Genomic DNA, 25,958 nt, shown 5'->3' with positions numbered 1-25,958 from the left:
CAAAGCTGTTTTTCCCAATCCTGATCAGTTTCTGTAGACTCTCATATTTTTATTCTCATCTGCTTTATCCCTCCCTTGCCTCATTTTGCCAGCAGGATCTCCTTGGCAGGGTGAGCTGGATAAGCTGTCTACTCCATCATTTATCAGGAAATCAGTGCTAAATGACGTAAGGCACAACCTCTTCCCCCAGAGGATCTTCATATTATCTCAAGAATTTGCAGCTTCTGCTGCAACTGACAGTCAAATCCAGAAGACTGAAATCTGAACCTTTTTCCTAGGAGTTTACATAATTTAGATACCCACCCAACAGAAAGAAAAAAAATCATAAAAAGTACATTTTCATCCTGCTTAAATGCTCACTGATTAAATGCCTGTGATGGGGAGAAGAGTTACACCAAGATCTCAGCGCTTCAGAGCAAGATAAGCAGTGTATCCTCAGCAGTTAGGAGGAGATAACATGGACCACCGACAAAGGAAGGGAATCGTGTTTCCCTTATTTGGCAGTATCTGGGACATTGAGCCGAAAGGGAGAGGGTATTTATAGGGAAGAGGTAGAACATTTCCTCCCTCCAGACTGTAAAAAATAAGTTGAAGTCTAATGATTTAATGAACACCACTTACTTGTATAGCCAGATGTTCTGAACAATGTCTGTCTGTATTTCCAGCTGGGTTTGCAAAGGTGGTGAAATGAAATTTCATGTCCCCCTGAAGTTAATAGGATTTGTTTACTGAACTCTCTCAGGCTGTGCTTCAAACACCATCAGTTACTCTTCCTTTTCTGAGGAAGGGTGGAATTTGATTTCCAAAGTTTTTGTGGCTTTCAGTGTATTTGCTTTTAAGGGGAGGAAAAATTCTTAACACAGGGTGATGTTTTGAGTGTTGCAGTTAACAGAATGGACAAACACTGGACTAAAATGAAGCAGCCGTTTCAATTTTCTCCAAGGTTTATTATAAAAGATTTTGTCCTGAAGCTCAAGTTTGGGTTTTTTGTTTTTTATTCCCTCTAAGGAGCTGTGCTTAGAAGCAGCTGCTTTGATTTACTGCAATTCATGTGACTTGTGCCTGAATTTTGTCTCAGCAATGAAATCCAGAATGAGTTTAAATTCCTGTAGCTTTGCTGAATCCTTCCCAGCCATCAGTAATCAGGTGGATATTTCTGTGAAATATTTTAAATATTTGGAAGGGTTCTTAGTGGTGAAACTGGTTGTGCAAATATCCAAGATCCCATTTTGCCCTCGTTCCATACAGGACTGCTAATTGCCCATGGCACTGCCTTCAGCTCACTGGTAGAAAGTTGGTACAGACATTATAGATCAGGTTTTTTAAACATTCTTGAGTTCATTCTTCCCATCTCAGACATGGGAGGGCACAGACAAGACTACATCAGCCGTTTTGACTTCTGCGTTTTAGAAATTTAGGCCCTAGTGTTTATTAAATGTTCTGTTCAGTATCCTTCTAGCTCACATAGTCATAGTTCATCCTTCAGACTTGACTGCAAAACAATTTAGGCTGGGATTGCTTGAGTCAGTTGATTGTCATCTGTCATGAGGGAGAGAATTTATTTCTGTTCTGCTGTCAATCTGTAGGTGTTTGGGTTGATTTGAAGAGGGGAGGGGAAGCTCTTTGCCTTCCCTCATCTCTGAGCTCTGGTGCCTGGGTTGAGTGGAAAGAGAAAAATGTTCTCTTTTGTTTTCTCTTGAAGAGAAAAATGGTTTCTGGGATTACTGTGATCTCCTCCACTACTCATTGCAATTTCATTGTATCATAGTTTTCATCTGGAGAAATAGGTCAGTGATTTACATTGGTAACAGAAGAGCTTAGGTTGGGGTTCATTCAAAGAATGTTGTAACTGCAGCCCCCTCACTAGGTTGCCATTGAAAAATCCCAGTGAAGGCTTCATGAAAAATCTTTGCCTTTCTAGCATCATGATTTGGTATGGTTGTATTAAAAACAAAACAAGAAAAACGAACCAAACAAAAAACCTCCACTTTTTTTTCCTGAGGAATCTAGCATCTTTCTGCCCTCAGTTGTGACTGAGGGCAAAATTTGGCCTGCAGTCATTTTCTTAAAATTTTTTCAGTTCATGATGGGTGCTGCTGTGCCTCTGCATTGGGGAAGTGCTCTGCTGCCTTCCTATTGTTGTAGCAAACTCCGTGGCTTTACAAGGTTCACTGCCAAGGAAGTTGTTAATTTTGGCTGAGGTGCTCTGTTTAATCCCCAGCAAGTTTGGAACTCCTATGGAGTCTGTTTTGGCTGTGCTGTATGATTGTTTTTCTGTGCAAATACGCAGTTCTGCAGGTTATTTGGCTAGTTTTGTGTTTGATCAGGAAAATGCTCTTATTGTGTAATAGGCAGATTTGCAAAGGGTTTTATGGCCAGAATTGCCTATGGTCATATTTTTGAATGCCAAGAAGTAAGTTTTATTTTGTGTTCAATACTGATGCCATTGTCCCCAACACTGGGGATGGTATTTCAGAGGAAAATATTTCCTCACTGGCATGGGGCAGCAGACACAGGAATTTAAAGTCCAGACTGGGCACACTGGAGACTTGTCACTCTGTGTTCATGAGGGATTGTGCTTTCCACCTCAGTTCTTGTAGAGTTCAGGACTCACCTCTGCCCCAGCAGGACTTGATGTGGCTGTCCCAGCAGAGACACTCAGGAGTGACAGAGACAAAACCACACCTGTGGTGGGATGCAGTGGAGCTGTCAGTGACCCAGTTGGGAAGAGAAGACTGATTCTTGGTGCTGTCAGACTTGTGCTTTTTGTCAGTGCAAGGAGGAGTTGTGAGTCTCCTTTCACTGTCTGTGGTCATGATGCTCAGGCTCCTACTTTGCCTGGCTGTGAGAGTCAGATGCCAGGACTGAAGGGAACCTTTTCTTTTTGAGAGGAGATCTCCCCTCTGTAAATGCCAGGTGGTGTAAATTTCACAGCTGGTGTCAGACATCCTTTTGAGCCACTGTTTCACAGTTTAACAAACATGGCTATCTCAGCCCTGCTGCTGATCATCCCCTGCTCTGACTCTGAGCTGGGGAAACCTGTGGAGTTTTTATGGCCGTGTCACCTGGGGTGCTGGGGACAGCAAGGTGCAGCTCTGCAGAAGTTACATCCCCTCCTGATTGACAGCTGGCTTCCTCAGCCTGGAGAACAACCCTTGAGTGTGGCAAAGGCTGGACAGGCAGTCACAGGGAATGAGGAGAAACAAGAGGGACAAAGCACAAAGCAGCACGCAAATAAGTGGAAGGAATTAAGGGTAAGGAAATTCCATGCATCCCAACTATTGTACAAAATTCTGAGAAGTGTGAAGAACATCATTTTTCCTAGGAAGAGATTAGTGTTTTTTGGCAAAGTTTGTAGTGAGAACAAAACATCAGCCTTCTACCTGGAAAGTGGGAGTCAGGAACTCCAGGAAAGTTTTAGGAGGGACTTCCAGTCTTCTTGTCAAATACTTGACCAGAAGTTGGAGGGGTGGACACTACTTTGTGTATCTGCAAAGCTTTTACTGTCTTCCCAACCCCACATAGTGTGCAGGCTGCTGCAATAGAACAGCAAAAGGGAAGCTGCTGAAAATAAAAAGAAAAAATATTTTGACACAGAAAATAAGCTAAAGCAAGTTGAAATGATGAAAAGAGAGCACTCCAAGAGGAGGTCCTGTGTGTAAGTGGTTTGTTGTTCCAGCAGATTCGGCTTGGGCTTCCTCTGTTTCTGTGGGTTATGTCATTGTTTAATTTGGTGTTCCTTCAAACCCAGCCAGCTGCAGCCATCCACAGTGCACTGCCTCTGTTATCTGCTTTGGGAGATGTACAAAGCACTGGCTCAAGATGTCAAATGGATGTGATGGAGATGGGGGGTTGCTGTATTTTACTAAGAAAACCCTTTTCTGCCTTCTAATGGACCAACTGCGTGTTCACAGTAGGAATTCGCTCAGATCTCCAGCCAGTAAAGTAGGAGTTGTTTTTGCTGTCTTCCAGCAGTAGCAGCGAAGAAGCAGAGAAAAACAAACCAAACATGTCACTTACCCTCCGTTTGTCCCTTGCATCCAGCCTTTTATTTCCCTTGTAGGTTGCTACTGATCTTATTTTCCTTCCTTCCTTCACCCCAATGAAAAGCATAGATCCAAACAATAATGGAGGACAGGTAGGATTGGGCACCCTTGCATTTATTTTTAAAACACTTTTTAGCCCAGGTGACTTCATTATGTACATCTGAGTGCTTCCACATCTGATCCTGATCCCTGTGATAGCAAGTGCCTTTGGTTGAGGAAGGATGAGCTGTGAATTTGCACTCGAGGTACTTTGGAGTATCCTGTCCTATGGACAATAGGATACTGAAGCAGTCAAGATGAAACTAGCAGGTCAATAGATATGGATTATGGACAGGATATCTCTGAAACATGGGATTAAATTCATGCCTAAATCACAGTGGTGTAGAGGCAAAGCACTTCAGTTATCCTTTGCTTTGTTGTCCCAGTGAATCAAGATGACTGGAGATTTGATTTTTCTGATTCCAGATCTGAAAATGTGATTTTCTGGAGTTTATTACAGGGGTTTTGTTCTGTTTGCCTTCAGTTATTCAGGGAGTGACTTGAGGGTTTTTTGGAGTGTTTTTGTTTTTTTTTGTTTTCTCCTTGTTGTTGTTGTTATTTTGTTTTGTTCTTTTTCTATCTATATATGGTTTGATCTTTAAGGACAAATAATGACAAATAAGCTCCTAGAAATTAATTAAGGCATGTTAGCAGGAGAATTCAAATAGCAACAGTGGGAAGGCACTTAGAAATGGAAAAATTGTGATACATTCATGCACAGCAATTTTTAAAAAATTAGAACATGTTTTAACAATTGTATCTAAAGTTGGATAGCATCAATCTCTCTACCTTTGTCTGAGGAGCCATAGTTGTGTTTTCACAATAATATTTTTTATTAGCTTTTGTGTAATGAACAGAAATTGGAAACATTTAACATTTAGAAATCTCATCCAGGCATTTGTAGGCTTAATTAATCTTCCTTGGTGTATTATAGGTTCAGCATGGTGTGATTGACTGTTTTGAGTATAAATATATTTTTTCACAGTTTTTTGGTTTTTTTTTTTCTGAAGGGCTCCTTGTTTTTCCCAGTGTGGAAGTAGTGCCGGGAAGAGTTTTTTTAAGTACTGTGTGTTCAGCATGACACTGGGTTTGCCCTTCCCAGGATCACATCTGTCAGGCAGCAGTAGCCTGGCAGTTTATCAGTGACCCTGCCCAGTCCTGGGCTGCCTCCCTGACAGACTGGAAAGCTGCATCAAACTGGGTTAGGCAGGAATTTGTCCTAGGTCTAATTTTATTCAATATTTTCATTAAGGACTTGAAGGATGGAATAAGGATTGAGAGTTATTAAATTATAGCCCATATCAGGCTCTGATAGGGTTGAGAGTGCGTGATGGGTAAGGGAAGGAGAACAAGACAGGAGGAGAGCTCTGTGATGGCCTTCAAATAAAAAGTTTGATCAAGAGCCATGTAGTGCACTGCAGATAGCTGTTCTCAGACCTGCTGGGTTTTTTAATTAGGTGGTAGTTCTGGGAGGAAAAGGAGATTACAAACCCTAAGAGTCAAGTTATTCTGTAATTAAAGAGAAGAGGAAACCTCCAAGAAAGCTCAGTGAATGGGTCCTTAGTTTTGGTGCTGCCAGGGCCCCAGCTGGTTCAGGTGGGCAAGGCTGTGCCACATCTTCAGAAGGATGGAGACCAATTTAAAAACATGGCACAGAACAGCAGCAAGTGGGGTCTGGTAAAGACAGGTATGGAGAAATGAGCTTGCTTTGTTAAAGGAAGAAATTCCTTCAAGTATGTGAAAGGTGGCAACAAAGAAAGGGGTGATGAACTCGCCTGGGGCAGATGTGCAGGAAGGAAGGGATAAGTTTCAGGTTCAGCAGGGAGAGTTGAGATGATCTTCCCAGTGATGAGAGGAGTTAGATGCTGTGGTAGTTCGACTAGCTTCGAAGTTTGGAGATTGCCATGATCATGGGGCAGGAGGTAATTTATTTAATTGTCGTTTATTTGGAAAAAAATGGGCTAGGGAGCCATCTCAGAGAAATGGTTTGGGTGTTGGTGATCATGTTTCAGTGTAGGAGGATGGACTCGGTGACTCTGTCACATCCCCTCTGGTCCTGTGACTCAGCTGCTGCGTGACATCTGCAGCTTTAGATCTGTTCTTGTACAAGGAGTTTATTAACTTATATTTCTGCAATTCCCTGAAAGTCTGCATGTGTTCTTCTTGGTGCCTTCAGCTTTGACATCGGCAGGCAGCTCACAAAGGAGCTGGGCTGTGTTTTGAAGAGTTCATTTTCTCGGGGGCTGTAGGTTGTGCTGTACGTGACTGATGAAAGATCTTTCCCAGCATTAAAGCTGGTCACAGCCCTGATAAATCTGGAACAAATTCTGAGAAAGCATGTCATGTTATGACTGGCATATCTGTGAGCATGGAGCTCTGCTTGAGAATTAGACTCAAAGTTTGCAAAGTGCTAGTGCTGATGTCATTCCCTTGGAATGGAAAGGCTGTTGAAACAGTAAATACTTTCTGTGGCCAGAAGCTAAGTCTTGAGCTGGACCTTTTCCTCTCTTCGAGGGAAAGAATGCAGAACAAACCTAAAATGTGTATTTGCAATGGGAAAATCTTAATTAGTTTAGAGCTTTTAGCTATTTCAAACCATTTACATACACAGCTGCTGTTCATGCAAACATGTAAACTATGGATGGAAGCTTCAAGCTTACCTTGAACTGACATTTTTTTCCCTGTTTTTTAAAGCTGTGCTTGGTCTTTAAAAGTATGGTTGGAAAGGCCTGAAAATTATATTTGTGCTGTACGTGCAGAAAGGAACATAGACACAGGCTAACAGAAGCACAGAATAAAAGGCTTTAGTTCAGCAAGACTTGACACTGAAACCCTGTTAGCACCAAACAGCTGCTGAGAAAGTGTTTGGTGTTTAGAGGCATTTACTCCTGGTTGTATCTAAAGAGTTTTGTTTATGATTCAAAACTCTGAAAAAAGAGAGGACTGAAATACAAGCTTAAATGTAGTCCAGGTCTTTCAGCTGGCTTTTCTGCAAAGAAACATTGGATCCAAAGAACCCAAAGCCTGGGAATTAGAACCTAATGCTGCAGTTTGGGAGTGCCATAATCTCCCTCAGACAGTGAGATTAACAGGGTAACTCAGATTTTTGTACCGTCCCTCAGAGGACCCCATTGAGCATTCACGAGGAATTCATCCCCACCCCCAGCTTCCTCCTAGGAGGAAGAGTTTTGCCATGACAGATGTGGGGAACAGATGTTGAGAGGAAAAGTTATAATGGGACAATGACCTGAAGTGTTAGTTGGGCTCTTCCTTGACGTGACTGAGCTTCTGTTCCTGATGGCAACGGAGGAAAGCAGCTCATGCTGCCTGCCCCTGCAAGCCCCAGCGTTTGGGGGGGTTTGACACACAGAGATTTTCTGTCTTCATGTCAGATACTCAGTGTTCAGTCAGCTGAGGGAGAGGAAGGGACCGAGACTGAAATGCAAATCGACTGTCTGTTGTTCAGGGACAATTAGTCCCAGGTGGGTGAATCATGCTCATCCACCCACCACCTTTCCTGAGCAGCTCTAGGTAGTTTTTTTGAACTTGAATCTCCTGTTTTACATCAAGACTTGCCCATTTCTTGCTGCTGTTCTTGCCTGCTTTTCAACCACTGCATCAGTGGTGTCCAGCAGATGCTCATGCTCCTTGTCCCTAAATGCTCCAGTGAGCTAATCTGGAGTACAGTCCTCAATGGCTGCTGAGTAACAACAGAGAGCAGGGAGGAAAGGCCTTCCAGCAGCTCTGTGTTACCAGATAGGCCATATCAGATGATTCCTTTCCTTCTCTATTGTCTTCTATTTTGGAAGGCTTTCTGCTCTTTGTTGGCTCAGAAGGAAGATGTTGAGCTTGATACTTGAGAGAGATTGGCAGGTTAGGGCAACTTCCCTACTGAGGGAGAGATTTGGGACAGGTCTCATTCTCCTTAGCTTAGTCTAGCTCAGGGGACTGTGAATAATTATGTTTATTACAGAAAGGAAGTCAGCCATCCAGAGAAGCCTGAGATTTTTTTTATGGCTCTTGAAATGGGAAACTAAGTTTTGAAATACTGTAAATACTGTAATTCTTGATAACCACTCCTGAGGTCCCCTTTCAACCTGAGCTGTTCTCTAATGCTATTATAGACATCACTTGTGGATGTTTATTGCTTTCTGCCTTTAATGTAATATGTGCTGTGTTTTCACAGGGCATTATTTATTATCTGTATCCCATTCCTTCTCTCCCTCTCCCCAAGTTTTTGAAGGAGACTTGTCTTCTTCTGCCTCCATTTTATCTGTATAAACTCTTGGTGACATAAATGTCCATATTGACCACATAAATGTCCACGTCTGTAATAACCCAAGTCTTCTGTATCTGGTGCCCAGAGCCTTCTCTGTGTGAACGAGATACACAGTTGGGACACTAATACAAAAAATTCCCTGAGTAGGACTCTTCTTTGAGAAGTTTGAAGTACTTAAATTATTATTTATTTGCTGGGCATACCCACCTCCCTTAAGTGTTGGAGTCAGTTCCTGTGCCTGGAGCAGTTTGAACCCTCAGCCCTGACCTGCAGAGGGTCGGAGGACTCAGTTACTGTACAGAGCAATCACCTTTCATGGGAGAGGGAAATGAGATTTCTTTGGGCTTCAGGGTTTGTTTTCCTCTCCTGCTCAGCGCAACAGAGCATCCTTGCTAGAAAGCAGAGAGAGGGAGGAAAATTCAGTCCACATGTTTGAGATTTAAGGTCGAGAGTGATTCACGCTCAGCTTCTGGGGGTTGTAATTAGGGGTGACATAATAACCATAAGCTTTCGATAAAATAGTAGCAGCTTTCTTGTTACACTCTTGAGCTGCAGAAGCTGCTTCTGATTAGTATCCCTTTGAGATAAGCCTGCAGGATCTCCACACTGTGCAGATCTGGCTCCAGGCTTTTGTGGCACAGTTCAACTTCTTTACTGATGCTGAAAGGAACCCTGAATTCTGAAACATCCCAAATTTTGATATTTTCACTTGGATCAGCATCTCAGCCTTTTTCTTGGCCATTTTAGCCCATCTGTGTAGTTTTTAAATCAGTATTATCATATTCTGACTCAATCCTGCCAGTTTATGCTCTTTATAATACACTCTGAGAGTTATCTGCTATGGAAAAAAAACCAGTCTTGCTATCCTCCACTTCTCCTGAAATATTACTACTCCTTTTTTTTCCAAGTGGCTGAGGCTAAAAGGAATCCAGGAATGTGTGCAGCAGGAGATCTGTCATTCCCACTCCACACCAAGGTGCATTCTTGTAGGGAGAGATGGGCATTTACACTGGAATTCTGCCATCAGCATTCAGCCAATTCTATTTTTTGGCAGTCGAGCACATGGAATTTTTAAAAAGAAGATCTACTTTTTTAAAGCAGGTCACAGACAAAAATAAAGACACATTCTTGGGCTACAAGAAGTAGGTCAGGTTTTGGGGGAATCATTAGTGAAAGCTGTTGATCTGATCCCACCTGTTTATTAATGTTTTTGGCCTTCCTATGCCAAGTACATCTGGCTCATTTTGCTTTAGGTGAGATATATTCTTCTGCTTTGGTGAGCAAACTTTTTGCATTAACATTTAAAAAAAGAAAAATAAAAAAAAACCAGGAAAATATGTTCCCAGTTTTCCATTAGAGAATACTGTAGTGGAAAGTGAGGCCTCTCTGTGCTGTCGTCCAAAAGGAATAAAGCTGCTTTGTGTCACCTCATTACTCTAAGCTGATGTTTCACCTCAAGATTGTTTTGGGGGGGGAGGATGGGGGAAAGGCTGATTCCACTGCTCAGAGGATGGCCTCTGCAGCACGTTCTGCACAATTATCCCTCTAATTTTGGGGGAGCATTTCACAGCTTGTAGGTATCTCTGTATAGCCCCTGCAAGAGCTGCTGTGCCAGGCACAAGGCTTGGGCAGGGAGGATGGATTGCTGCTGGTCAGACTTTGGAATTTGCCTGGCATCACTTTATTGCCTGTGCAGTTGGAAGGTGGCTGTAAAAAAGCTTTGGGCATTACCCAGTTTAAGGACAGGTGTCTGCAGGGTGGGTGCTGGGGATCAGGGCAGGCCCCTGTGTGGCTCCTTTGGGCTTTCCCTGAATGGGACAAGGACACTTGTCCTCTCCAGATCCCTGCTGAGCAGATGGACAACCCAGTCTGCAGCTGCTGGAGCGAGGGTGGGTTTGGTTCACAAACCAGGGTTAGGCTCAGCAGTAACTGAGAAACTCCTGGGCCTCTTCCACGGCCAAGCTCTGGAAGCAGAATGGTTTTCTCTCTGAATGCAAATCACAATTACCAGCACTGTTTGTGAAGGACACCTCTACAAATAGTCTCACCTTGCTGAATATCTGCAATTAGTGGAAGTTTCATTCTCTCCTTTTTCTCTTCTAATTTTTTGTTATGATAGTCCTTGTAACTGCATACCTTAAATCCTCAAGGCAGCTGATGCTCAGATGCAGGTGATGTCTGTCTCTCTCCCGCCCCTATTTTTATTGATGTAGCTGAAATTTTTGTATAATTGTGGTAATTTATTTCTCTTCCTCTTTCCACATTCTTTATTTTACAGAATTTGATTCAGAAACAAAAAGGGTTCAAGACATTCTTTCTGGAATGGAGAAACCCCAGGTATGTGATCCCAAATTGCCACGCAAATGTACAATAGCAAATGTGGTAAGTAGATTGTGTCAAAACATACTGCTGATTTCACAGGGGAGCACCTCTAATTTTTTCTCTTAGTAGGTTGTTGCCACTAACTCATTTTACTGGGATATAAATCTGAAGGATCTTTTGTGCTCATGGGTGCTTGAGGGCTCTGCCCACTCCAGGAATTGCACCCGCTGTCTGTTTCCAGAGGACAATTCCCAGTATTCATACTGTGATGGGGAACTCAATGCACTGGGGTGACTTACATAGCTCTTACCCCCCTCTCCCCTGGGTTTAATTTTATTTGTCATGAGCAATTTGTCTTTAATCATGATTAAATTAAGCTAATTCTATTATTCAATGGCAAATTAGTGTAGTCTGTGTTTGTCTGAGCCATAAAAGCCTGTGAATTATAATGGAATTGAATCACCCTGTAAATAACCCTAATGCTGAGTGTGACTGCAGTCAGGTGAGGTTATTAATAAATCTGGTTGTAAGCCCTTTGAATGTCATGGTTTTCTAGTTTCATGTGTCAAATGAAAGCCAGAAGAGTACTGTGGGTCTGAATGGATGGTCCAAGCCAGCACTGGAAGAAGCAGAGGGAGACAGAAGTCCCAAAGCACAGCCTATCTCCTTTGCTCTCTAGGGCTCAGGCCTTTCTCTGTCCAGCTGGAGAGACAGGGCACAAATAAGCAGATAAATAAAAAATAGTGGTGGAAAGCTCATGTGAAGATTGGGTTCAGCTGATAGAGGCTGATACAAAGACATTCTGCAGTGGCAGCCTTGGCTGCAGGAGTGGCAGAGCTCAGGGAGAGCCAGCGGTGAACACAGGCTGAGTTTTATTTTTTGGCCTCTCTTCTTATGGATGCTTTTGTTCTGAATAAATGCAAAAGGTGTTTGGTCTTAAATTGCTCCATCAGTAGGTACTGGATCCTGGTGTCCTGGCATGGGCAGGAGCAGGTTCAGAGCCAGCCACAATCTAAGCCAGACCTGCAGAGATGATGAACACCAGCCTGAGTTCTGTCCTCAAGGAGGAAGTCATCTCATTGTGTGTGGAAACAAGTGACAATACTAAGCTGAAGACTTGAGAGAAGAGTTTCAGTGTGATCAGAAGGGAATAAAGTGCACTTACACAGAATTAGGCTTTGTTGTACAGAGGGAGTCAGTATTTCTGTACCAAGGACCACCTGAAAGTTACTCCTTCGGTCAATAGCCACAGCCAGGTGCTTTTACAAAGATCCAGAGAGCTGACAAGAAGAATGTGTTGTTTCATACTTTTCTCTTTAGAGGCAGGAAGAGAAGGTATTAGAGCAATTTTCAGGATTCTAAGATCTGTGCAATTAGACTTATGGTAACCAGAGACTTTAAAGCAGAAAGAAGCAAACACCAAAAAATAGACAAATATAATTTTCCTTTAATCATATCAAAAATATGATTTTAAAAAAAAGAAAATCTAAACCATGGCAAATGCTGCTTCAATAATAATGACATTTACTGAGGTGATGTTGGGGATTATCTATTACTCTCTCTGTAACTTTGACATTTGTGAGTAATTAAACTCACAGGACTCTCACAAATCATGAATTGCTGCGAATGACTGTGTGTGTAGTCAGTATTACATCTGATAGAAATATATCATATTATGCATAAGTAGTTGTCTTGGTCATGTTTCTTGGCAAATCTTATGCATATATAAGTGAAAAATAAACAATGTATAGGAAAACAACAGTAAAGAAAGAAATGATGCAAAGCAAAAGAGCAGAGTGGTGAGTCAGTGGCAAGTGGGTGATGCTGTGGCTGCAGCACATGGATTTGATTTGTCCAAGTGGGCAGCTCCCTTCATCCATGGCGGGGACCCCATCTGGAGGGATGAAGCCATCCAAAGGGATTAGCCTTGTGAGCAACTCCTGCAGGAGAGCTATCACAGGGAGTTGTCTGGATTGTACAGGTACCCCTCTGAGTACAAAATACACACACTTTTAAAATCATTACTTCATAGAAGGTCTGTTTTCAATAATAGATATTGTTACCTGTTGGAGAGATGTGCAGCCAAACTGTAAATTTAATCAGAGCTTTGTCCCTTTAACAGCCAGAATTTTAAAAGGCACCTTTTGCTTTTATTCCCCCGTGAGTTTGTGTCAACTGAAATATGTTTTTAGTGCACGTTATCACAGACAAAGTAAGCATTCTCTGAAACAAGTAGCTCAGTGAGGGGAGGGAAACTTGACTCTGGGTTTCCGAAGTGGCTGCATCCGACGGCGCGGCTGCCGAGGGGCTCGGGGGGACATCCCCCCCCGTGGGGAATCACTGTGGCTCTGTCAAACCACGGCTCAAACATCAGCCTGGCTTTCCAAAAGGCAGCCTGCTCCCGCTGACTGGCTCTGCAGCAAAACTCATATTTAATCACTGGGGTTTTTGCCTAAAATTGCAGGATTAGAGCCATAATTTAAAAGCAGAATCTCGACCCAGTAATAACCGTGAATTCGTTTGACCCCCGAGCCTTTCAAACCGTGCCCTCGAGGGAGTAAATGAATGTTGCTTGCAGTGTAGTTCTCACACATACAATGAGCCCCCGAACCACACGATGCCTGTGAATGCTAACCCGGAATTTGAAAGATAATGAAAGTTGTACAGAAACATTTTTCATTACCTGAAAGACGGGAAGGACCGATACCCATCAGTGTTGTAGCCTTATTGAAGTGGTGCAGGAGCTGGATTCTTTCCCAGGGGCTTTCATGGAATAATTATTTACACCACCGAGTTTTGATAGAGCAGAAAGGAGGCATTTACTGTGTAAACCGAGAAGTTTTCAGAAACTAATTAACTGTGCTTTTCACCAGACCTACAGAACTCCTTGTGGGAGAATCTTTTGTTAGGTCTCAGCTAAAAGGCCAAGCCAGCCCTCTTCAAAGGAAACACAGTGATTTGGGGACAGATGAGACAGGCTGGGGGAACTCGGGAGCAGCACAAAGGTTTACCTGCCCAGCCTGAAAAGAGGTGCTCTGGCTGCTTATATTTTGGTCAGATGGAATTAGTGCACTGTTAATGAACAAATAAGCTGGTTTTTAGTGATGGTGAAGTATTTCTGTCTGCAAGCTCAGAAGGGCCGTTAGGCCCAGCATCATGGTGGTAGCTGGGCTGTTCCTTACAGCATGGAAAGGGCTGGTCCAGGTCTGGAAAGGTATTTGTGTAAGCTAGAAAAGTTGGAGGTAAAGATACTGAGCTGTTTTGCAAGTGTCTGCTTGTTATTCCCAACATACCATAACCCCATTTATTTAACTTGCCCTTTTTCACAGCAAAGCTAGTGCTTCCTGCTTCAGGTACGAGTTCCTTGGTAACCTAAGTGGTGGCTTTGGCCATGACAGGAGATACTGGCAGGTAGCTGTGATATGGCACCAGCCTTTTGGTCACGGAGCAGCGATAGGTTTATCTCCAGCCACACAAATAAACCTGTTCCCAGCTGACTTGCACAGCCCAGGGAGGGAATAGATTTGCCTTTTCTGACTTATCTCCCAGACAGTGACCCCTCACTTGCTTTCCTACACTTGCTGTGTGTGCTCAGTGCAGCTAAGACTGGTATTTAACAGTTTCCAGCAGCAGTTGCTGTGTACCTACAAGCTCCAAGGCAGCCAGCAGCCACTCCGGGTGCTCCTTCCCTCTGAAATTAATGGTGTAACTGGAGCAGCTTAGCAACTGGGTTTGGACTTTTATCCTCTGCATGCTGGCTTCAGAATCATAGTCTGACAGTTTCTAGCAGTTAGCCCACAAGATACTTTCCCTTATTTTCAGAAACCTAAGACCTAACTTTTTACAGATTGCTGAAGTTCATGGAGGGCCAGAGCTTTGCCGTATGCGGAATATATACGTGTGTCCTTGGGAGTAGTCATAGAGAAAAACATTTCAATAGAACATTGGCAGGATATCATGCCTCCAGCTCCAAGTCTGTCTGAATTTATGAAAAACAATTATGCAAGCATATTTCCATAATAAAAGAAGCTGCATGTTGATGGGCTGAGCTGGCATAGTAGTAATGTCTGTTAAAAAAACCCTAAAATCTATTTGGATCTTGTTATTCAGTTTTCTGATCAAAATATTATTTTAAATGCCGATTTTTAGCTCTAAGTATCTTTGCCACAATTTCATTTACATATGTGTGTGTATATACATATATGCATATATCTCAAAAAAATTAACTTATTTGCCTTACTTGAATCATTCAAGATTCTTATAAGGTATCTGATCCAGTATCAGGGTTAACTGGTCCAAGATTTTAAAGTAAACATTGATTTCATAGCATCAGAAAAACACGATAAGAAAATGCCATGAAAGCAAGGAATGCCATGAAAATTCATGCAAGAATTTGCTTGTCCATATTTTTTACAAAGAAAGCTTGATGCTACTTAAACCTTCTTGCCTTAAAACTTATTTTTCACATTATGTTGAACGAAGGTTTTCTTCTTTTGGCAAGACTTAAACGTGCTGCTATAAATTAAAATCTCTAACTTTTGAGATCATGGTGTTTATGATGAGACATTTCATGGTGTCACCTACTTGTCAGGCTGTTAAAAATGGATTTATGACTTGCTCAGAAAGAATCTGCGTGATATATGGGTATCAGACACAACAGTTGCAGTGCTCATCAGCTGGAAGCAATGTGTTTCCACGCGAGAAGTTAAATATTCTCCATTATATAAAGATATCCAGAAGCTGGATTGGTAAACAAGCAGTCCCTGAAAGCAGATTGCTAATACTACTTCATTCCCAAGTGATTTGTGGGTAAGGGGTTTCACTTTTCTCAACAAAAGTTAGGAAATGTGTAACTGAGCACCTGCAGCATTCATGTTACACCTTCTGAAATAACGTCGTCTTGCTCTTTGTGTTGCAAAAATCTGTCAAAATTACAGATGCAATGAAATTTTTTGCATAGGAAAAATAAAGATCAGTCTTTGATTCCTCCATCTGGAGGCTAACTAAAAAATATTCTTTATATATTCACTACACTTAAGAAGGGAAAACACCATTATTTTAATGATGAAAAGTGGAGAGTTGGTGGCAGAACATTTGAGGCTCTGGAGGCTTTGAGGCTTCCCTGGGATATTTCAGCAGGCTTGTATGAAAATGTGCTGCCTTTCCCAGATAACCACTGCAGCTATTGCTTTTTATTATTTTTCTTTTGAGACAGTGACAGGGGGGATTTTTTATTCTTCTTTCTTGGCCTGATAACAGAAGGCTGTTCTCTGGGAAGCTGCTGCTGTGTGCAGCTGATGTGCCAGTGGCTCTCCTGGTGAGCAGGGTCAAGCTAGTTCTGTAAGCTGTGTAAACCTGGCTCTCCAAAAGGATACAGTGGCACTGGTGGGGTGGTAAAATCGTTTTGGTACAGGGGTTTGAAGTACTTTTTCCCTGTTTTATTAAAAGAGATTCCTCACCCATCTGCCACAGAGGTGTTGCACTCAGTGGTGACTGCAGATCACACACAGGTCCTTCTCTCAAAGCACAAAGTGATTGATTTGCAATGTAGTTTTTAACTGACAAGTTGGACCTTTTATTATGATTTTCCCTTGTGCTTTTGAGCCAGCATAACTTTGCAGGTTGAATTGGGTTTTTCTGCTTACTTGCTGTTGAATTATCATGGTTTCAAGTGGCAAGAAGGAACAGGATGGCTGAAAAAGCCATTGGAGTTTCATTTAAAAAGCTCCCCAATAAAAACTTTAGAAAAATAATTGTGTACAAAACAATCTATAGAATAAAGTCTTTGTTCCACTTAGTTCCAGTTCCCTTCTGGGAATGGCCACAGCAGCAGGTGCCTCCAGAGTCATCCTTTGCTGGATGCTCCGACAGTGACGAGGCATTTCACTGTAGGGGAACCTTTGTCTGTATTCCTCATCTGTCAGAGATTACTTTATGCCATGAATCTGTGTTTGTTTGTGCTCTTCATCATTTCTGACTCTTTACTTTTCGACTCTAGCTCTGAAATTTCCATTTTACAAGAAATTGATTGTGAAGATGCAAACAAAAAGCAAATACTAATGAAGTAGTGGTTTTTTCCTTGGATTTCAGATAAACTGATGCTTCTTTTATAGGTTACAAATATTCAAGCAAGAGCAGTTTTGCTTTCGTGGTCACCTCCCACTGGCCTTCTCAATGCAGATAGACACAACAACGGTTTGCCTTACACCTGTACCTACGAGGTTGCCTTATCAGATAAAGGGAGGGATGGAAAATACAAGATCATTTACAGGTAAAACCATCATTTTTACACTTTTTTGTTTCATTAGGAGTAAATTCTCTGAGCTTTTCAGGGTGCATTCTGGCATGCCCATCAGTCACAGAAGAAAGGCACATTTGAGCACCCTGTTCCCTCACCAGAGGAGCTTGCAGGGAGCTGGTGGAGTGCATGTCACAGGGTCCCTAATTGCCACCCCATCCCACCTCCCTGGCACGTGGCAGATGCTGCCTCCAATGCTGTCACTTCCATTGCCAGTGAAAAGGTTACTTTTTCTTTTATGCTAAATGTCAAAACCTTTCATGTTCACCATGCAGGCAGGAGAGCTGCCTTCCTAATGGACTAATTTTGTGTGGACTTGCAGAATTTAGAACAGTAAAATCTTGTTATTTCAGCTAATGAGCAAAATTGGAGGGCTTTGCTGCTTTGTAATGTCTTAGGATGAGCAGAGGAGGGAGTACAGCAGTCAGTAGGTTACAGAGGCTCCCCAGAAAAACCTGAATACTGGGCTCTCAGCAGACTTCAGTAAAATTTCTGAGGGATTTCTCTGTGTCTCCTTGCAGTGATCCTCTGAGCTCATTCTGTGATCAAGTACATATGGTGTTATGCCTTTCTTTTTCCCCACTAATGACGTCTAGGAAAGAGAATTTGGAGATGTGACCTTGGCTATTGTGAAATAGCTAATCCTTCCCAAATCTCATTAAATAAAGTCCAGGTGATAGAGCATTCAAGGAATTACCTCTTGAGACCAGGCCATCTCCTTTCTTAAGATGTCCTGTGAATTAGGGTATTCCTCTCGGTATGCTGGAGGCAGGTCTTGGATAATACAAAAAGGGTGTATTAACCAGGGAAAGGCTGCCTGATTTTTCTCTTTTTCTGGCATTTACACCAGCTGTTTGTGAGCCAATGCGAGCATCTCCATAGTCAAATATGTGCTCTGCTGAGCTTTTAAAACGGGAAGGACACTTTCTAGTACTTCTTGTGCTTGTTGGTGTGATGGCTGCACATTTTCTCCTGGTTATGAAATGTTGTGCATCTGTTTTAAAGCTGCTGGTGGTGATGTGTCTCCTGCTGCTGGCCAGAGTGCAGCCTTTAGCTTGATGTGGTATGTTCCATCAGGAGCAGCAGTAATTGTTATTACTATAGGCAAAAGAGAGTCTGCAATATGTTGAATACATTGTCTTTGTAAGGAGGTGCAGTCATTTCAGAGGGGAAAAACTGGATTTGGAGAGCATTGGCTTATATGAAATAAAAAATAGAAGGCTTTCTGGTGGATTTCTGGCAACCCAGCAGGCATGTGCTTTCTGCTGGATTTTGTTCTGTTGATTTTGAGACATCTCCCTGTATTTGTCCAGCTAGCTATGAAATATTTCTTTATGCTAAATTGAGAGCTTTCTTGTTTCCCATATTTTAATAAAATCATGAATAAGCCAAGCTCTTACATGAGATGGCTATTACTTATTAAGCACTGACCCGTACCTTAATCTTCACAGATTTGGCAACACATGACTGAGCCCAGTGTTCATTTACCAGCAAACAAGCCAGAAGGAAAAAGAATAGCCCTAACTATGTTGGCTGCTTTTGAAATTAATAGTTTTTTTCCTAAAATGTCTAAAACACTTTGCTTTAAGTTTTCTTGGTATTGAAAGACAGGTGGGTCCAGCTGTTTGGGTGTTAATTAAATGTCTCCTTGCCGTGGTCCTCACAGGGAGTGTGGTTCTGGAGGAGAAAGCAGTAAGTGAAGCAGTTGTGCAAGAAACTCTGCTTCTTCCTCTGAAATTCAATGGGTCACTTTGTATGAAGCATTCTGAATAGGGAATATGCAGAAAGTGCAACAATAATGTTTGGGTTTCACTCCTTTCAGCTCTGGGAGGGTCGAAAACCACAATGAGCTTTATACAAATATCAGCAAAATATAAGATAGCACTGAAATAAGCCCATATATTTAGTTTACTGAATAAATTGGTGTGATGAGTTCTTTTCTTCTGTGCATATGGAGCTTTATGAAGTTTTCTAGAAACGTGAAGTGTGTTGACAAATTGTTGGTATATGGTTTACTATCGTTTCTCTTTGGAGGAATTCTTTCAAGTTATATCATTAGAAAATCACTAGCTGTGCTAAGTGTTTTACTGCTTTTCATAATTTATTAATTTATTGGGTTTTGATTTCTTTCCTACAGTGGAGAAGAATTAGAATATAACCTGAAGGACCTTAGGCCAGCAACAGATTATCATGTCAGGTGAGTTAGCATGAAATGAGCGTCACTTAAGTATAAACTCTTCAATTGTATGGGAATAAATGTGACAGTTTTTAAAGTAAATATGCAGTGTAGTTCAATAATTTCATGGTCACCTCTGTAGGTGTGTTTTTCAGTGGTTTCTAAATATTTTATGATTTTATCTTGCACTGCAGGAGTGCTTTTTGAACAATATCTTTCGTTGTGTTGTTGTCATTGTAGTAAGAGGCAAAAAGAAGTTTCTTTATCTGTATTTCTGTATGGATGACAGGCCTGGAAGTGCTTGTGTATGAAAGTGGGATATCTGAGGTTGTTTAAAAATTTGACTCAAGCAACTGGTGTTTCTTCAGTTCCTGTACCATAAACACTGAAAGTACTCCAGCATGCTTTTTTCATAATTAGGCCACTCTTTGGGAATTAAGTCTGCTGAATACAGATCCATCTGACCATAGTCATTTCAGCATTTATTCCAAGGAAAAAAAAGGATTCACACTGACCTGTGATGATAATTTCATAACATATTTCTCTTTTATTCTGAAAAAGTGTTTTACACATTTATTAACTATTAACACATTCTAGTTTTGCTCTCTGATGGTTTTAATACTGTCTGCATTACCTACTCATGTTGCTTTTTTTAAAAGATTTTATTTATGAACCAAGGCTTTGAATTTACATCCTGTTCACTTACCCCCAATATCCTTCTAAAAAAAAAATCCTTTCACTCCTGTCTATTGTTCCCTTCTGTTTTTCCTGACAAGGGCTAGGTTTGGCACACTGTTTCACATCAAGGTTGCTCCTGTTTGTAAAACTTTAAAGAACAAACACCTTGCTTCTGAGTTCTGGAAAAAAAAAAATCTGACACCGAAATGTGTCCATCTAGCTCTGATACTATAGATTCTTTTTAATTTTAAAGGTAGTTTCTAGTGGAGCCCTAAAATGAGCTTTTCAAGTAGAAGCACAAGACCAGAAGGAACTTGTCATAAATGAGGAAAAGATGCAGCTCCTGGGTCAGGCAGGAGTCCTGGCCTTAGCAGCAAAGAGGTGGTGACAAGGAGGAGGTTGTAAAACACTGTTGAGCTTCCTTCTGTAAGCACTGAACGTCTCTTTTGAAGCCAACTTCAAACACCAGAGAGGTCACCATGCACAGCTGGGCTGAGGTTTTGGTCATTTTTAGGGACATTGTGGGTATTTGCCCCAGTCCTGGCTGACTTCTTCCTCCCTGCCTACAGTTCCCTCCACCTTCCTGCAGGTTTGCCAAATTGTAGGTCGTTTGTGAACAGTTAACAGTAACTTGTGTTTAAAAAGGAGTGGCTAAATACAAAAGTCAGACTTGCAAAGCAGCAGCACTGTTTGTAGTGGAGCAAGCTGACACTAGAACAGCTGCTGTTTGCTTTCCACCATAGTTTTTTTTTTTCTTCACTGAAACTGCATTATGTATTAATGACTGTGAAGAAATAAATCTGTTGAGTAAAGAAATTTATGGGGCCAGCAGTTACTGGGCAGATCACCTCGGGTCTCCTTGACCTTGGCAGCATCTCTCAGGGCTTTGACTCTACTGGACCAAGGTGCTTGTGCTTGTTGCTGCCCTGCTGGGCCCTGAGACAACCTGGTTTGCTCTGAACCAACACCTGCTTTTCTCCAGGAGTACTGTTTTGGTGCCCTCAGAGCTGGCTGTGCTCAGTGTTTCAGTGACTTGCTGAAGATGCCCCTCGAGCTCATTTTCTCACAGTGTTATTTCCCTTGTGGTGTGTGTTGGATGCTGGGCCATGCTCAATTCCAGCACATGTATGTGCCACTTGCCAGATGCAGACTCAGTTAATTGCTTGCAATTCTTGTTGCTCCTGCCTGCTAACAGGTGATGTGTAAAGCAGCACCAGCACAGTTCTTGTTCTTCGTAGGTGGCCATTGTACATAAATTACTCTTATCTACTGAAAACAAATTTAGAAATTGCCCTTTCTTTAGCTCTGCATTCAAGCACACAATAGCTACAGCCAACTCAGAGGTCATTGTCTGGTCATGGCCTGAACTTTTTTTTGAGTAGAAGACTTCCAATTTGCACTTTTCTTTCACTGCACGGAAAATGTGAAGGGAAAAAGTAACGTCGTTAATTTTCCAGAGAAAAGCACCTCGTGAGGAAGTGCTCAAGTATATCCTATTTGCTTTCCCCTGTTATTTGGTATTGCATGTTCTATGCTGACATACAGAGGATTTGTGTGAAATCAAATTTGCTTTGAAGATTTTTAGTTTATCAGAGCAATGTTGCTGAGCTGTGTTAGTTCTAATCCATGGAGGTGCACTAAGTGTTGATGCCTGAGTTATGTAGAAGATTGTACCCACAGAAGGAGACCAGCAGATACCAGCACTCAACATGGTACATGTGGATCAAGTGTAAACCAGGCATTAAAGCTGATAACTTTTTCTCTGTTGTATTTTAAGAAGGATTTAAAGAAGGATCTTTTCACAGTGTGTGAAAGCCTGGCAATAGGCAAGGAAATATTGGTGGAACAAAAAGATAATGCAGATAACTCAGTCTATGGGAGTATTTGCACAAAGCACTGTTCCTCTTCTGCTGTAATCTTTTTTGCATGCTTGTATAAGTGAAGTGAAGGCAGCCATTGGTCTGTGATAAGTGTGTCCTGAGTGGATGGTGTGGGTGCTTTGGTAGCCAAACACTGTGGCTGAGGCAGTGCCACTGTAACTGCCAGCACATTTATAACCTATTTGAATACTGTTTCCAGGGTATATGCAATGTACAACTCAGTAAAGGGATCCTGCTCAGAGCCAGTAAGCTTCACTACTCACAGCTCAGCACCAGAGTGTCCCTTCCCACCCAAACCCTCGCACAGGACCAAAAGCTCCTTAACCTTGCAGTGGAAGGTAGGTAACACTTGGATCGGGTGAAAAGCAGGGAAAAAGAACTGACAGTGAGCACAAATGGTGGAAATAATTGGAGGCTGACACAGTTATTTTTCAGTAAGGGACTTGAACTTGCTGTACTCTGACAAATCCCCTCCTGTGCACTGACTTGACTTTTAAAATGTATGTGTTTCATTATGTCCAGCTTCTTCCCGGCATTCGTTAAGAGGTTGCCAAGCCATGTGCAAGGCTTTGGTTTCACTTGAAACTGTAGTCATTTGCCTGGGGGAGGTGAAACCGTTTTCTTTTATTCCCCAAATCACCTTTTGTTTGTTTTTGTTTGTAGGCACCCATTGATAATGGTTCAAAAATCACCAGCTACCTTCTGGAGTGGGATGAGGTAAGTAGTAACTAGTTGGAAAAAATACACAAATAAATGGTACTCAGACTTTACAAGGATTTTGCTGAGTAAAGAAAAATAATTAAATACAGGAGAAAGTAGAAATGGGAAAATGAAATCCTGATGGCATTAGGTAAAGAGTTGGAAAGGTGAAAGAGGCAGCGGGGGGAAAACTTTCAATTCAGTGTGTTTTACACAGAGACAATGTTCTGTTTCTGTACCCTTGAAATCTTTTGTCGCTTATCTGGTGTACTTTATTTGTTAGTTAGCATTATTTACTATTTAATTACTTGTGATGTATCTTAGAGTCCCGTTCATGATCTCTTTCTTCCTTTGCTGAGTGCAGAATAAACACTTATTCCTGCCTCAGAGGACAAGAGCCATGATCTTGCAGACCTTTCTACAGAGAAGGTACTCAGGATCAAAACAGTGTCCTTTGTGTAGTGGCAATTAGTTCCCTTCCAGACACAAAGGAAATAAGTTCTCTCCTAAATATCTTCCATGGTTAGTGAGCACTGGGCTGTTGGGAGAGTGTCCCAAGAGATGATGTGGAGGATTTGCTGGAGGTGGGTTCTTGTGAGTCCTCCCTCTATCCCCTAATTTCTCCCCCCTTTCCTCTGTACAAGCCATATTTCTGCAGAAAGCATGATTCAGGGAGTATTATCTCTGAAGGAAAAAAGAAATATTGAGTAACAGAAAGGTCTTGGACAACATGTAAATAAAGAAACGTCACGAGTCAGCAAATGAAGGGTGTGAAAGGGTGTTTGGTTGTAAAGTCTGAGAAACATCTCTTGAGGTCTTTTGTAGTCTAAAAATATTCTAAAGGGAGTATTCTGTTATGAATAGTTTTGCACCAAGGCATTAGTAACACATTCCCTGCTCGTTCTGCTACATGTTGGGTGTTTGGAGCCACTCACTGTGCAAACATTTATTGTATGCACTGTCACAGCTAGTGGGGTCTGCATGATGAGAAACCCTCAGAACCTGAACTAAAGTTATTGTTTAACTTCAGAATTACTTGCTGCCCCTCTGCACATAATGGAAAGCCAAAGGTTGTCACTGAAGAAGGGAAAAAGGGGGAGTGTGAAGTCTGGGAAAGGACACTAAAGAGAGATTTCTCCAAAAGGATGGGCCAGGATGATCCTGTAGACCTTCTGTGGCACCTTGACTGTGCACTGGTGATCTCTTCCAAGGCTTCCATTAACTTGGAGCTGAGGGAACAGAGCAGCACAGAGCAGTGGAAACCTGGATTAGTCCAGCCTGCAAAGGAAAAGGAAGCAACAGAAGGTCTTGTCAGAAGAAGGACCATCAGCAGATAATTAATACAGTGCAAATACTTGTAATGTTAATTTTGTCTGTGTGGAACTTAGACATAATTTTGGAGATATATATAAGGCAATTCTAAAATGCTTTTGTCCTTTAAACACCTTAATAAGAGTTTTGTCTTCAGAGAGAATGGTTATGACTCCTGTTTTTCACAGAGCAAAAGCAGTTTGGTTTAGGGTAGTTCAGCTACCAATGGGAAAAAATAAAGGCATCCCGATTCCCTTAGTCCACCTATTTTAATTGTCTTGTTTTCTCAGTAACAACCCTGAAATCTGAGATTATATTGGATAGCTAGCCAGCACAGATGAAAGAATAATAGCCCTGCACAAATTAATTTGGTACATCTCCAGTGGTCTGACAAGACTCCTGGCTGAAATGTAGCTGTCAAGTTCTGAGACAGTTAATGCCACAGGTGTAGCTTCTCTAAATTTTTTTTTTCCTCTGATAAGAGACAGAAATGCAACTTTAGGCTGCTGAAATTAAAACCTGCTATTAAAGCTTGAGAAAGGAAAAGTCTGAAGATGCAGCCTGGCTGTGCCTGGGTTTGCAGGAGCCTTGTCACATGTAGTGGTGGGCTGGCAGGCTGCTGCACTCACTTTTCCCTGTGCCATGGCAGGTTGTGCCTCTGGCATGAAGTGGAATTGTGGCACCAAAGTACAAAAGAGAATTCACTTGCAGTGTCCCGTAGGCTCACACTTGGTTGTGTAAACTCCACGTAAGCAAAAGCACTGCCTTCTCCACAATGCCACACTGTGTCCTGCTGAAATCAAGGAATACATACATCAAGGCACAGGAGAAGGCTTGCCAGGCAACAGGGAACATGGTGCCAGATCTCAGCTAGAGCAGCATTCATTAGCTGCGAGGCACAGGATAAAATATAAACACGGGAAAATCAGCGATCACAAGGAAATTAAATCGTGGCTGCAAAGCAGAGAGGGCTTTGCAAGAGCAGAGAGCAAGAAATCTGTCTGATGATAAAGGTGGAAAAACTGCCAGAAGTGGCAGCCTGCCTAGGAAGTTGAGTCCCTTTCTAGGAAAGAATGGTGTGGATAGCCCTCGCCACACTCATGGCACACAGGTCCTGGAAGGCTGTTGTGCAAAGGCTGCAGCTCAGACTCTGGAAACAAAGCTGGCATCGGGCATGGGAGATGTGGAGAGTGGTGGAGGCATCCAGGTAAACACTGCCAGTTGTGTCCCAGTCACACCAGTGTGTTCCTCTAGCTCGAGCAGAGTTACCCCTCCAAGGAAGGGGCTCCCTTGGTGCTCAGGGCCGGGGGGTCATGGGTTGTCTGTCTCTGGGGCAGTTCAGATCTCAGAGCATGTCAGATGCTCAGCAGTATCTCACCTGGTTCCTCCTGTTTCTTCAAGGCAGAGGCACAGTTTGGAGCATCCAAAACGCCGCCAGGAGTGTAGGTGGCATCACCTGTATGTGCAGAAAACAAAGTGTGGCTGTAAAGTGGCAGCAGAAGTGCTGTGTTTACAGCCCCAGGATTAGGTGAGGTGGGAAATTCTAGGAGGTTACACTGCTTACTGTGTTACTGGGCCAGCCCTACCCAGCTGCTGCTTCAGTTTAGTTCTGAGGTTTGGGGTTTCTCCTGACCTGCAGACTCTGAAAGATTGTCAATATATAAAGCTATTCCAGCCATCCTACGTTTTTCAATCCCAGTTTGGAATAAATGGTTTGTAATGTGACTGGTGCTGCATGTTTAGTTAAAAAACACGAATGCTTTCCCTTTACTGATCCAAGCCTTTGAATTAGAGTTGTAATACCTTGGTAATAAACTGTTCTCTTAAAATGCCCTAAGAACTATGAAGGACACTTCATTCTTTAATAGGAGAGTAAAAGATCAGTCCAACAAATTATAACTCAGATACACTGGGTGTACCCTAGGAAAATTTCCACTGACTCCAAAGGAGTTAAGGTCAACCCCTGTCTCAGGTATTCTGGATTTCATTGGGATTGGAACATGCTTGCCCCACAGGTGCTGGGATTGGCATCAGTTGTCTGGCAATAAAATCAGTAATTACAGAAAACTTCACCTTCTGGCTCTTTTGCTGTGAACTTTGAACTTACAAACTTGAACTAATCAATTGATGACTTGGTGCCAGGACTGATTATTCAGGGTAAGCAAAAGGCTAATCAGGGAAAAAATAGCATTAAAAATATACCAAAAAGAAAACATGACTGTAAAGGAGG

General features: G+C 42.2%; 1 protein-coding gene across 2 annotated transcripts in view; it reads left to right on the top strand.

Moving 5' to 3' along the window:
* The window catches only part of FNDC3B (fibronectin type III domain containing 3B), a 185,050-nt gene that overhangs the window by 109,202 nt on the left and 49,890 nt on the right, over window positions 1–25,958 (top strand). For both annotated transcript variants that reach the window (XM_069023859.1, XM_069023857.1), the window contains exons 7-11: window positions 10,643–10,701; window positions 16,800–16,957; window positions 19,122–19,181; window positions 21,918–22,056; window positions 22,382–22,435. In XM_069023859.1, the coding sequence (XP_068879960.1) occupies window positions 10,643–10,701; window positions 16,800–16,957; window positions 19,122–19,181; window positions 21,918–22,056; window positions 22,382–22,435 (470 nt within the window). The remainder of the gene's footprint in view (window positions 1–10,642; window positions 10,702–16,799; window positions 16,958–19,121; window positions 19,182–21,917; window positions 22,057–22,381; window positions 22,436–25,958) is intronic.

This window comes from Aphelocoma coerulescens, chromosome 9 (assembly GCF_041296385.1).
Source record: "Aphelocoma coerulescens isolate FSJ_1873_10779 chromosome 9, UR_Acoe_1.0, whole genome shotgun sequence".
Taxonomy (NCBI): Eukaryota; Metazoa; Chordata; class Aves; order Passeriformes; family Corvidae; genus Aphelocoma; species Aphelocoma coerulescens.
Note: the sequence above shows the minus strand (reverse complement) of the source record. Positions and strands in the feature narration are given on the sequence as shown.